Source organism: Heptranchias perlo, chromosome 9, assembly GCF_035084215.1.
Source record: "Heptranchias perlo isolate sHepPer1 chromosome 9, sHepPer1.hap1, whole genome shotgun sequence".
NCBI lineage: Eukaryota > Metazoa > Chordata > Chondrichthyes > Hexanchiformes > Hexanchidae > Heptranchias > Heptranchias perlo.
The window spans coordinates 27413757-27427159 of record NC_090333.1 but is presented as its reverse complement, the minus strand read 5'-3'; the positions used below and the strand labels follow the sequence as shown (position 1 = coordinate 27427159).

The window sequence follows — 13403 nt, the reverse complement described above, 5'->3', positions numbered from 1 at the left end:
CAGGCATCCACAGATTAAGAGCCTAGTGGCTCCATCAGATCTTTGCTGACCAGCACAATCGGATATTGATGTTTGACATGTAAACTTTTAATCTTGCAGTTACTGCTAATTAAACTTTGAAAGTTGTGTGACTACTGGATTAGAGGGCAATTTTAGCATTTATCTGGTTAATTTGAGTCTCCACTGTGTAGATTAGATACGGTTGGAGGTGACACTTAAAGTAATGGCCACTCAAAAATTGAAAGTACAATGGACTTTGGGAGCAATCCACAGAGTGCTTTTATTGCATCTGTAACATGTTTACCAAGTTTTAGCACAGGCTTTCAGAATTTAATTTGATAGCAGAAGGAGCAGGACCGGAGCCAGTAAATTAGGCCTGAAATGTGATGCACACGTGTCAAAGCATTATTCAGATTAGATTTCGAAGCACTGTTCGAGGAACTTCTCAATTTTTTTTTGCATAGATTCCTCATAGTGATGAAATTATGCACATTTAGAGCAGAAGTTATGATATAAATTCTTGAACTTTAAGGCATTAAATTACATGATTTATTAAAGTTGCCAGTTCCCTTCTAGTGCATCGACTTTCACTCCACTCCTGCGCCATTTTTGTTTCTGACATAGTGCATGTTAAAACTTAATGTTTTGTATGTGTACAAACATCCTTCTCATTCTGTTTGATGATGCTGCTGCCTCATTTGGTTCAGATTACATTCCTTGTACGTGGGTGGGAAGAATTGCCTAACCAAAGTGGATGCTGAATGGTGCCAGAGGAATGGTGTTCTAGGTGGTTCCCTGTAGGATGGCAGACTAATCAATTATATGTTGAAGTTGAGGAAGACCTTAAGCACAATGGGTAATCTTAACATATCTTTCTAACTATTCAGATTACAAAAGTGGTCCTGAATGTGACTGCATTTGATATTTTTATTAATTGTTTAGAATCAGTGTAATGACTTTTTTTAAAACTGTAAATGATTGTGTAGTGAGCTTTGGGGCAGAAGGAGAACTGCTGTTATCTAGTTTTCCTGGTGAAGTAGGAAGAACGGGAAAGGAAGTTCATCTATAATGGTTGATTAGTGTTAATTCAGATTTTTTTTTGCAGAGGAGCAATGATGAGAATGGAAACTGCTCAGGGAGCATTGAATTTCCCACCACAAATCTGTATGAATTGGAAAGTCGAGTGTTCACTGATCACTGGTCCATCCCATACAAACGTGAGGAATCACTGGGCAAGTGCCTGATAGCATCCACGTGCCTAGCACGGCTTGGTAAGTACCACAAAGGATTCCGGGTACCAAGTTACAGCAGCGTGTCTGCATCCCTGTACAGGGGGTGGAGCGGAAATATTTTGATTTCTATCACAGATCAAATATTATGGAAAATGAGAGAGAGGGAGGAAATAGGGGCAGAGCAGACATTTTTTCTGTGGTATCTTCCAATATATGTATAAACTGCATGTTATAGAAAACTGATTGGATTGTGTGATGAGAAATAGTAAATTCATGAGTTATGGAGAATCTTCCCCCAGCCACCCCAGGGGCAGACTCTGGCCATTTGCAGAGACCAGGAATGAGTCACATGCTGAGTTATTAGGGTAGCCCCAGATATTTTTTTTAATATGGGAGTGAAATGTCTTAGGCCAGAGAAATGTTTACAAGCAGCTTATTTGGTTGTCGCACTAAAAGAGAGTACACTTCCCACAAATAAAGAGGAAAAAAAATCAAAGGTTGAATTACCCTGAGATTATTTGTGCATTTAACTGATTATATATAGAGTGGAAGAGGTCTAGGAGCTGGCCAATTACCTGGTGATGGAAATGGGACATGGTGGGGAAACTAGTTTATTTAGTATCTGAGAGAATCTGTCTTTCACTTTTCCTGAAACTGTACATGAGTTAGGTTTTAAAGCCATCAGGTAGGTGAGAATTCTCCATATTTATTCCTGTTATAGAGACCATTTATGTGGCTACTAGAGGTTTTTGTTCTCTCCACCTCTTTTTGACATCTGTGTCTGATCACTGCAGGTCTTGCTGATGCTGATGAAAATTGCAAACGATTTACAGACCGATGTATGCCAGAAGCTTTTAAAAAGGTAACGGAAACAACTTACATATTCAGATAATCAGCATAAAGTAAAATTGTATCAGCATTCAAACTTAAAGTCTGTTTTATATTTTTCAAATACTTTGTAGGAGTGTTTTCAGGCTTAGAGGGAAAGCAGACCTGGTGGTGCAACATATTTGTGTGCTATGAGTCTAGGATGTGTTACTTTCAATGATCTGAAACCAGAGAAAATTGTGGTCAACTGCATGAAAGTCTTGAACTTAATCAGTAAATCATTATTTCAGCTGTTGAGATTGGATTATAGACTCCTTAATGTATTACTTGACTGTCACTCAACATTTTATCGCACTCAACATCTAAACGTCCAGGGAATGCAAATAAATTAGTTGCTGATTCATTCTTGCTTGGTCTTTTTTATAGTTACTAACATCAAATGCTGTTCATAAATGGGGTACTGAAATCCATGAGGGAATCTACAACATGGTGATGCTTTTAGTGGATCTGGTTGCAGAGCGAGTCAAACAGGACCCAATTCCTGTCGGCCTAATGGGAGTACTCACCATGGTATGTAGACAACTGTAGCATCTTTAGCCATATGATATCTAGTGTTATGTTCTAGTTCTGGGAATGGAATTTGGCTTAGTTTCTACTGAATGAAGCTTAAAAACCTCTGATATAATGAATGGTGCCACCAATGTAATTTACCTATCACTTGTATTTGCTGGGCCACCTATTGTTGCCTGTGAATTAAAACCCAGTGACATTAGTAATTTCTGGTAAGAACTGGATTGCTCTTCACTTTGACTTCTGAGTTTCACTGAGGATAAAACATAAGTAAAAGTACTTTTACGGTCATCAGAACTTTTTAGTTAATTAGAACTATTAATCAATTGAGTTTGTTTTTAGCTTTCCAGGAGGAGTACATTGAAGGCATTTCCCTTCATCTTCATTGACAATTCCTTTAAAGTTCAGACATCAACAGAATGTGATATTTAATTGCTATCTGATAAATTTTGAGGATCTGAATTATATGTCCTTTCTGGTGTCATTACAAGGACTGTGCAACACAAACTTGGTGTTTCACTATGTAGAAGGAAAATCTGAGTTAGGTTACACCCTCAATGATGTACCACTTTTCAGTCAGATGCAAAGGAATATAGGTGAGAGCCTGTCATAAGAACATAAATAGGAGCGTTGAATTTTGAGGTGTTTTTTGTTCATATTTTGCATGATGTTTGGATTCCAGGCTTTCAATCCAGGCAATGAATACCATTTCAAGAACCGAATGAAAGTTTGCCAGAGGAATTGGGCAGATGTTTTTGGAGATGGCAAAATGTATGCCATCTCGCCACCGGCCAATTTACAGAAGGTGGGTTGGATAATGTTGGTGAGGAGGTAAATGTATGTCTATACTTGGACATGAGCTCTAATTTGGAACTGTATGGTACAGAATAGAATGCAATTCAACAGCAGTATTGAAGCAAATACAAAATGTGGAAATGACTAGTCAAACTTCAGACTATTCTTGAAGTTGATATTTGTGGATATATATCAGCAGCTCAGTCGTGATACTACTTTGTCCTTACAATGAATTGCAGGAATTCTTGTGTCCATAGGCAGTTGACCAAGCGAGACCAGAGTTGAGTTCTTATGGACTGCCAGTCCCTGGCATGATTCTTTTGACTTCTAGGACTCTTGCCCAATGGAATTGAAGGCATGGGCAGGACAGAATGTGTGTAGTAGAGACTTCCATCTCTTGTGTGAATTACCCTTCCCATGTTCTTCTGTATGTGGGGGTAAAGAGTGATAACTGCCGTACCTTCCTGCTTCCTGCTTTCAACCCAGGTCTCCTTTAGGATTTCTCAATTCTTCGAAAACTGTGGGAACATAAAGCACAAAAAGTAGACATATGTCTTATCTAGGGGCGGCTGCAAACTCCATTCCCTAGCCACCGATTCAATCAGTCTCCCCGGCCATGTCTGAGGCTGAACCAGACTGTTTGCAACCTCAGCATCCTATTTAACCGTGAGATGAGCTTCCAACCATACATCAGCTCCATCACCAAGACCTACCTCCGTAACGTCGCCTGTCTCTGCCCCGCCTCAGCTCATCTGCTGAAACCCTCATCCATGCCTTTGTTACCTCTGGACTTAACTATTCCAATGCTGTCCTGGCTGGCCTCCCATCTTCCACCCTCCATGAACTTGAGCTCATCCAAAACTCTGGTGCCCGTATCCTAACTCGCACCAAGCCCCGCTCACCCACTACCCCTATGCTCGCTGACCTACATTGGCTCCCGGTCCGGGAATGCCTCGATTTTAAAATTCTCATCCTTGTTTTCAAATCCCTCCATGGCCTCGCCCCTCCCTATCTCGGTAACCTCCTCCGGCCCTACAACCCTCTAATATCTCTGCACTCCTTCTATTCTCGCCTCTTGCACATCCCTGATTTTAATCGCTCTACCATTGGCGGCTGTGCATTCAGCTGCCTAGGCCCTAAGCTCTGGAATTCCCTCCCTAAACCTTTCTGCCTCTCTACTTCTCTCTCCTTTTAAGATGCTTCTTAAACCGATCTTTGACTAAGCCTTTGGTCACTTGTCCTAATATCTCCTTGTTTGGCTCGGTGTCAAATTTTGTTTGAAAATCGCTCCTGTGAAGCGCCTTGGGACATTTTACTACATTAAATGTGCTATATAAATGCAAGTTGTTATGTGGCTGTTATTGACAAATGTTCTTTGGAATCCCAACTCTGTTTATTCTTTTGTCCATACACTTACTTCCACTCATGGGATTATTGAACAATGTGCCTCTGGTGTTAGATCTAGCTTATTTAGTTTGGCAAACACATTTAGGGCAGTCCTAAGACAGGATTCAGAATTCCTTCAGAGAATTGTGTATCTGAGTTTCACTTGTATCAGATCACTTTACTCAGTGCTGAATATTTGTTCCCTTGAAAGAAAGCATATCATAATTGATGCTCACAAATCTTTAGCATTGATGTAGTTACAACCGAGGACATCTGCCCATCTAGGTAGATTGCTCTCAAAAGCATTAGATGATCCAAAACAAAAGGGTGACTGGCTGGGTCTTAGAATGCATTTTATTGTTCCTTAGCTAATCTAGAACCATCAGAAAAGTTGCTGCTTATTCTGCTTGTCCGGTGGCGCATGATGTGTGAAACTTTACTCATCTGGTGCCTCCCCCATACTGCACCTCTGAATTCAGAGGGATTGTGAGATATGGTTTGAACCCCACCACTGCTTGTGGCTTGTAGGTTAATTCTTTCTGGCGTCACTTGGTGGAATGTGTTTCTGTATTCTACATTTTCCACCTTGCCTTTAATCCCTTTGTGCCAAACAGAAATGCCATAACTTAAAAAAAAAAATGACTTGATCGAGTTCACTAATTGGATGATTACCTAGAGGGGAAGGCTTTTGAAATTAGGTATATATGATATGATAACAGCAGAGTTTATTTAGTAGCCCATGAAGCCATATTTATTTTCTAGCTGGCTAGCCCTGAATTCAATGACATTGTTCGGTAATATTATTATACCATTCATAGCTTGGATTTCTCTGATTATAATAGTTGACAAAGATCTCTTTGCTTGCTTTCATCACTTTGTTTTACAGGAACCTCATGGATGGCTCATAGATCTGGTTAATCGGGTAGGCATTCCATTCTCTCTATCCCGCCCACCTCACATGTTTCATATACTTGTCAGGTTGCAGAAGAACCTAAAGTACTAGTGTAATAAATAACCTGGTATTCATATTGCATTGTTTATTCTTGTATAATAATTACTGCAGTAGATGAAAAGGGAGGTCATGGAAGGCATCAGGGCGAAAGGGTGTAAAAAAAAATTCTGACATGTACAGGGAAGGAACTGGACAGGGAGAACTATGATATCAAACTGTGACAGGCCAACAAACTGATGAGAGACAAAGAGGAAATGTGTGAGGAATATAGCGGAAAATGTAATGTACAGTTACAAAGTATTCTTTAAGTATATCGGTTGGAAGGGAAGGGTGCAGAAGGAACATTGGACTACTTGCCAGTGGCAGTGAGAAGGTGGTGTCTGAGGAGAGGGATGTGGCAGAATTCCTGAATTGTGGTTTTGTCTGCTTTTGACGAAAGACTTCACAGAAGAGACCATAAACCTTTTAGTTTCACAAGTGAAGGAATAGAATCATGCAGTGCAGAAGGAGGCCATTCGGCCCATCGTGCCTGTGCCGACTCTTTGAAAGAGCTATCCAATTAGTTCCACTCCCCTGCTCTTTTCCCCATAGCCCTGCAATAGTACAAAGCTTTAGGAAGCTGAAGGTAAAGAAGGTTCCAAGCTCTGAAAATGTTCTTTCAAGGGCGCTAATAGAGTTGGCTGAGGAAATTGTAGATCCCCTCACCAATAGCTTTCAAAGCTCATTCGGATAGGGTAACATTCCAATGGATTGGAAAATAGCATACCTGACCGCCATTTTTAAAAAGGAATATAACTTCAAATTACAGAGCTGTTAGCCTTGCTTTGATTGTGGAAAATGTGTTTGAAACTTCGAGGGATGATAGAAGGGATCATCTGGAAGGACAAATGTGATTGAAGACAATCAGCTTGGGTTCAGAAAGGACAGTTTGTATCTTGACCAGTTTATTGGATTTCTTTCAGGAGATTACAGATCTGGTGGAAAAGAGCAAGGCAGGCATTGTCCTATATAATAGACTAATTCACAAAATCTATGGGATAGATGGAAAACTATTGCATTAGATTGTTGAGTGGCTGGAAGGTAGACAACCAAGGGTAGTGGTGCTTGGGGGAGACGTCAGAATGGAAACTAGTTACCAGAAGAGTCCCACAGGATTCAGTTCGGGCCAATTTTAAAAATGTTTATAATTGACTTAGAGGGCAGAATATTGCCCAAGGTATATTTGCAGATGACACCAAATTGGATGCAGTAGCCTAAGATACCAATCAATATGCAATAATAGAGAGAGATCTGGGCAAATAAGGTCAGAGGGGTGGCAGACGACATCAGCATAGATAAGTGTAAAGTCATAAGATTAGGCAGAAGAAACAAGAATGTGGATTACATATTAAATGGCAATGTGCTTGAGATAACAGACCAGGAAATAGATCTGAGCATTTTGGTGGGTAGGTTGTTAAAACGGTCAGCTTGGTGTTTGAAGGTGGTAAAGAAAATAAAATGCTGGGATGTATAGTTAGGGGTTTGGCTTGTAAGTCTAATGAGATGTGTTGAAATTGCATCTCGCTTTGATGAGACACATCTGGAATACTCTTGTCGGTTTTGGTCTCCATATTACACAAAAGATTTATAATTAAAAGAGGGAGTCCAGCTGAAGGTTACTAGGTTGAACCCTGAACTAAAAGGACAGTTATGAGGAAAGATTGTCCACATGAGAAATTTACCCTCTAGAGAAGGGGAAGATGAGGGAGAACTTGATAGAGGTGTTAGAAGATTTTAATGGATGTGGAGAATTTGAATTCAGAAGAGGTGTTTTTTCAGGCACAGAATTTGGGAATTAGGGGACATGTTTTAAAGTTAAAGGTATCACAAGAGAATAGAAAATTTAAGCAACATTTTCTTAGTAAGTGGGTGATAGACCTGTTGAACGGATTGCCAGCAGGGATAGTGGAACAGGAAGCCACAGCAAGTTTTATAACAATGAATTCCTATTAGGAAAGTGAATACAGGGCTATTATATCTAAAATTGTGGTAAAGAAACATGGATGGTTTGAAAGGGTGGGCTGGCTGAACCAATGGTCTTCTCTCACCCAAAACATTACTTTGTATGTATTACAAGGATTAACTAGCAGTTCTCAAATAAGCAATTTGTTTCATGATTGGCTATTGGGCTACTTCGAACTACAATAGATGTGGCCAGTTAAAATTATTAGAGATTTAGTCCTTACTCAGATAGAGATGAAGGTCTTCATAATAGGTTTCAAGTCCTACTCAAAATATTAGTAAGCATTTTCAGCAATGGATGATCTTGTACCTGAAGTTCCTATTTGAGATTTGCTCTCTGGGTTTTGCAGGACTGACTTTGTTATTGGAAAAGCAACTGGAGTGAGCTCAGAGAACCATCACATAAATCAGTGGAATTGACATGGTACCAGCTGTGACTGGATGAATGGGCTTTCAACCAGCACCTAGGCCCTAGCAGATAACTAAACTTAGTGTCACTAAATCTGTTCATTCTAGTTCTGCTAATTCATTGTTGGCACTTGGCTCATATTAGCTCTCAGATGCCTCAGAAAAAATTGCACGTATGCTAAAATGCTTTGTGCAAATACGATGTGATGCTCTTAATTTACGCTTTTTAAAATGGTCATACTAAATAACGAGCAGTATTTCACCCTCGTGTTGTATAGCTCGAAATGATTTCTCCAGACACAATCCAAAAACAAAACCTGTAATCTAATTGTACTATTGAATGTGGCGATAGTATGAAAATTTCAAATGGCCATTGCTAAATTCCTATTAACAACACTCAGTTACTGGGCAACTATCCAGCATTGTATTTCTGGTTGTAAGTCATCGGTCTGCCTCAGTCCTCACTGTGGATCCACGCCAGTATTGAAGCACAAAGCTTTGTTGAAAAATTCATCATTCACTCTACCAGCACTGTACGTTAGAAATGTTAGCAGTGATTGGCATTGAGTTATCTCCTCTATGTACTTGAGTTAACACCTGGTATCTTTACCAAATGCCTGTTTGTATTTGACAGCCTCCTTGAGGTTTCAGCATCTGTTTATCAGAACGTAACAATTAGTACAGTTGATCCAGTACTCATAACTGTTGGAAAACTAGGTTTCAAAGAGGTTTTTAGGGAAATCTTGACTAGATCCGTCACAGAGCCTTACTGCCATATGTACCAGCATCAAATGGCCCAGACAGTAGTTTTCCTATCCTCAGGCTGGTTCCAGACAGAGAAGGAGGTTTGAGTACTCAGAGTAGTCTTACCAGAACCAGCTTCTCAGTAAAACCCTTTGTTTTCTTGCTCTCTTCCCCTTTACCACATTATAAACTATACTCCAGGGTCGTACCTTTTGTAAAATGTTTCCTTTTGTCATGTGGCATGGAGCTGCATAGAAAAACTTCAACCTTAATGGCAGTGGTAACAGAAAGTATAAACACCGGTAAAACATCCAACAGAAAAGCTTGGTCTGTGCATGTCCAACTCATTCAGTGCGTAACAGCTGTGTAAATTACTCCCAGACAGCGCTTCAGTACAGTGTTGGGGTTGGTTAATTTGTTTGGTAGGAGAATTAGAGAAATTGTTCTCCATCTGAGCTCTACTCTGTTTTAACATTTTTAATGCATTTGTGTTCTGAAAAAAATGGAATCAATTATCCACCAATTTAGTTGTTGAATTATATTTTATTTTCTAGTTTGGAGAAATGGGTGGGTTTTCAGCAATCCAGATGAAGCTTGGCGCAGAGGATATAGAAACTGCAGTAAGTAAATACTTTCGAAGCGGTGTAATGAAAGCTCTTTCTAGATAATTTGGGAATGTTTTTTAAACTTGTATATTTTAAATACAGTTTGTAGTGGTAATCTTTTAAATGACAGGTGGCTACCACAAGAAGGGGTTATGATTGATTGACTATTTTGATGGTTCTCCTTTTGCAATACTGTACCATCTACAAGCAAGTGGATGGGTGATCTGCACATAGACCATTGCTGCTTTTAAACCAGCCCCTTGAGAAGCCCTGTGCTTAGGACTTTTTTACGCAGCACAACTGAGCTCAGTGACTTGGTGGGTGGTGACCATGGATGCAAGCATACATTCCATCACTCTGTACTGCACCATATTTTGTTAAGTAACCTGGTGTACCACTGTGCCACAGTTGCTAAATCTTAAAAACTTCAATTGCATAATGTTATCTGAACGGGAAAACATTTTATTGACATTTTTGTCATTTTTAACTTCCCATTACTCTAATAATTCTTGCTATGACGATGGAAACTACAAAACTAATTGCATTGCGTAAATCCGGTTGGTTACTATAGGACCTACTTCTGCTTTAAACCTTTATTGTATTTTTGTTTCAGGCTGTGTCTGCATTGGTGCAGCCTTTGGGTGTATGTGCTGAATATCTAAATCCCACAGTTGTACAGGTAAGCAATACTGACAGTCGGCAGTAGAATAGAGTTATTTCTAAAATAGAAATTAACCCACTGCCCGTGAGCACAATGGAGACTACATCCAGCTTTTCACCAAGCTAATTGTATAAAACTATTTTTGGGACCATAATGTTTGTTCCAAAGTGGATGTTGTGGACTTGAAATAAAATGTAAAATCATTTTTGGGTTATTTTTTCTTTTGCAGCCAATGCTGGACCCTGTCATTGATAAAATGATTCGATATGTACAAAGTTTAGAAGAAAAAGATCTGAAAGACAAGGTAACTTCATTAGATTTTTCTGAGTTGCTGTCATTAAAACAAATGTTCTATCTCCTCAGTCTTACTAGAATCTCCTTTTTAAGATGTAAAAATAAAATCTAGAATTTGGCTCTTGAATTTCTTTATACATTCCCCACATATTAGGACTATGCACAGACGACAGTGCGGAGAATCATGAGCATTCCTGCATTGTATGATCATTCTCCATTTTTGATGTGTTTCTGTCAAAGGTTAGCATGCTACCGTATGCTGTTTGCATTGACTTCATGGGGCAGTTGCTGCAATCAAGTAATTTTTTAACCCCAAAATAAACTAACTTGCTCGCCTTTGCCCAATAGGTCAACTCAGTTCCATCAGAGTCAGCGCTTGATGGTAACAGAAAATAAAACAGTAAAATTGCTAGTGTTTAAAAATCTTCTTAAATTACTAGAACTGTTTGTGAATCTCAGCTATACTCCTCATCCTGAAACTGTTCTGAGGGCACTGAGGTTGCATCTTCCTGCCCACCTGCAATCTAGCTCAATTCCCCAAGGCAGTGCTTTCTACAGGCTAACTTGTAGGCGAACTATTATTGCCAGTGTTCCTGAGAGTGGTTTGACTGCAGTAAAGGTACTGTGCCCAAAGTGCAGAGAGGAATATGGAGGGCATGCTTTTACTTTGTCTTAAGTTACTTGCAAGTTAAAGCATACTCCATTTTTAGTCCTTGTATTGAAAATTGCAAAATTCTAGTTTTAAATTCCTGTCTCCTGTTCAATTCAGAGGCTGGTGACTATTCCAGAGCTTCTCTCTGCCATCAAATTGTTATGCATGCGGTTTCAGCCAGAGTTAGTAACAGTAGTAGATGACCTCCGTTTGGATATCCTCCTGCGTATGTTGAAAACGCCCCACTTCAGTGCAAAAATGAATTCATTGAAAGAGGTAAGCTAGTTTTTCAAAATGTAAATTAATTTTTTTTCTCTAAGGATTTATAGTTTATAGATTAATAGTAACTTCCAAAAGGGAATTAGATAAATACTTGAAGGGTAAAATTTTCAGGACTATGGGGAAAGAGCAGGGGAATGGGACTAATTGGATAGTTCTTTCAAAGAGCCGGCACAGGCATAATGGGCCGAATGGCCGCCTCCTGTGACCACCTACTTCCACCTCCGTAACATTGCCCATCTCTGCCCCTGCCTCAGCTCATCTGCTGAAACCCTCATCCATGCTTTTGTTACTTCTAGACTGGACTATTCCAATGCTCTCCTGGCTGATCTCCCATCTTCCACCCTCCATAAACTTGAGCTCATCCAAAACTCTTATGCCCCAATCCTAATTCGCACCAAGCCCCGTTCTCCCATCACCCCTTTGCTCGCTGACCTATATTGGCTCCCGGTCCAGGAGCACCTAGACTTTAAAATTCTCATCCTTGTTTTCAAAACCCCTCCACGGCCTTGCCCCTCCCTATCTCTGTAACCTCCTCCAGCCCTACAACCCTCCGAGATCTCTGCGGCCTCCAATTCTTGCCTCTTGCGCGTCCCCGATTTTAACCGCTCCACCATTGGCGGCTGTGCCATTAGCTGCCTAGGCCTTAAGCTCTGGAATTCCCTCCTTAAACCTCTCCATCTCTCCACCTCTCTCCTTTAAGACGCTGCTTAAAACCTACTTCTTTGATCAAGCTTTTGGTCACCTGTCCTAATACCTCCTTATGTGGCTCGGTGTCAAGTTATGTTTGATAATGCTCCTGTGAAGCACCTTGGGACTTTTTATGACATTAAAGGCACTATATAAATGAAAATTGTTGTTGTGCTGTACCTACTGTGATAGTTTTGACTATCAGAGGTTAGGATTACTTGAGGTTCTGAAGGTGTGAACTACTGACCATCAATGATTATGGCACATGTTGAACTACTGCCACTAAAAGAAGGTTCTCTTATGCAGTTGCATTCTATGTGCTGACAACAGCCACTTGTGCCCCTACTGGTTCAGCATATTGTAAATTGATACTTTGCCACATGATAAAGTTGGCATGATTTTAGAGACAAGTCATATCTTCAGTTTACTGTTGTTCTTTGACAAGGTAATTGAATTAGTGGGTGAAGGTTATCCAGTGGATATACTGTACTTATAACCTATTATAAAACTTCAGACCTAGTACCTTAATTAATGAAAATATATCATGGACTTAATGGTGAAGTAGATAGCTGATTTGCAAATTGGTTAAGCTGTAGAAAGCAGGTGGTGACAAATGAACAGGTTCTGTGACAGTGATTATTGGAATTCAGCAACATTCTGTTTGGCTCTGAAATAACAAACAATATTCTGTTTGTAGCGTCACGTTAATGTTTCTGTTCAGAGATGGTTGGCAGAGTAGAAGTTTTCCTGTAAACACAATTTGTGCCCAGACATCATTAATAATTAAATATACGCAGTCTACCAGAAGGTTGCACAAGCAAGAGAAGAAAGTGAATGGAGTTGATATGGAGAGGTGTTTACACAAAATCAGGATTGAGAACTGTGTTAAAATTATAGGGAAGCCATAAGCCATATTCGAATAATTTCACTAACAATTTGGCCACTTAGGACTAGGCTGTCAGTATAGTAAAGTGTCCAAAAATAAAATGGACATAGTTTGTAGACAGAAGAGGGATTTGGGCTTGTGTCAATTGAGGTGTAAATAAGTCAGTGTACATCTGAAAGAGGATTTTTAAAAAAGTGAGTTGAATTGGCTAAGTTGTCTTCTCATTCCTTTTGTTTTCTATGTTCTAATTTCATTTTATGGCATCAACATTTCTTTCCTCCTAATCTCACCAGTGGGAATTTACAGGATTAATACTCAAAGTATCAGTGGCAGTTTACACCCATCAGATTTTATTTAGATTAGTGTTAACAAATCTGAATTCAAGCAGTGTAATGTGCATTGAATAACAGAATAATGTAC

At 39.7% G+C, this 13403-nt stretch overlaps 1 protein-coding gene across 2 annotated transcripts in view; it reads left to right on the top strand.

Moving 5' to 3' along the window:
* The window catches only part of usp24 (ubiquitin specific peptidase 24), a 186044-nt gene that overhangs the window by 38838 nt on the left and 133803 nt on the right, over positions 1-13403 (top strand). For both annotated transcript variants that reach the window (XM_067990069.1, XM_067990068.1), the window contains exons 2-10: positions 1106-1271; positions 2027-2094; positions 2487-2630; positions 3313-3435; positions 5698-5733; positions 9471-9536; positions 10135-10200; positions 10412-10486; positions 11246-11404. In XM_067990069.1, coding sequence (XP_067846170.1) covers positions 1106-1271; positions 2027-2094; positions 2487-2630; positions 3313-3435; positions 5698-5733; positions 9471-9536; positions 10135-10200; positions 10412-10486; positions 11246-11404 — 903 coding nt within the window. The remainder of the gene's footprint in view (positions 1-1105; positions 1272-2026; positions 2095-2486; positions 2631-3312; positions 3436-5697; positions 5734-9470; positions 9537-10134; positions 10201-10411; positions 10487-11245; positions 11405-13403) is intronic.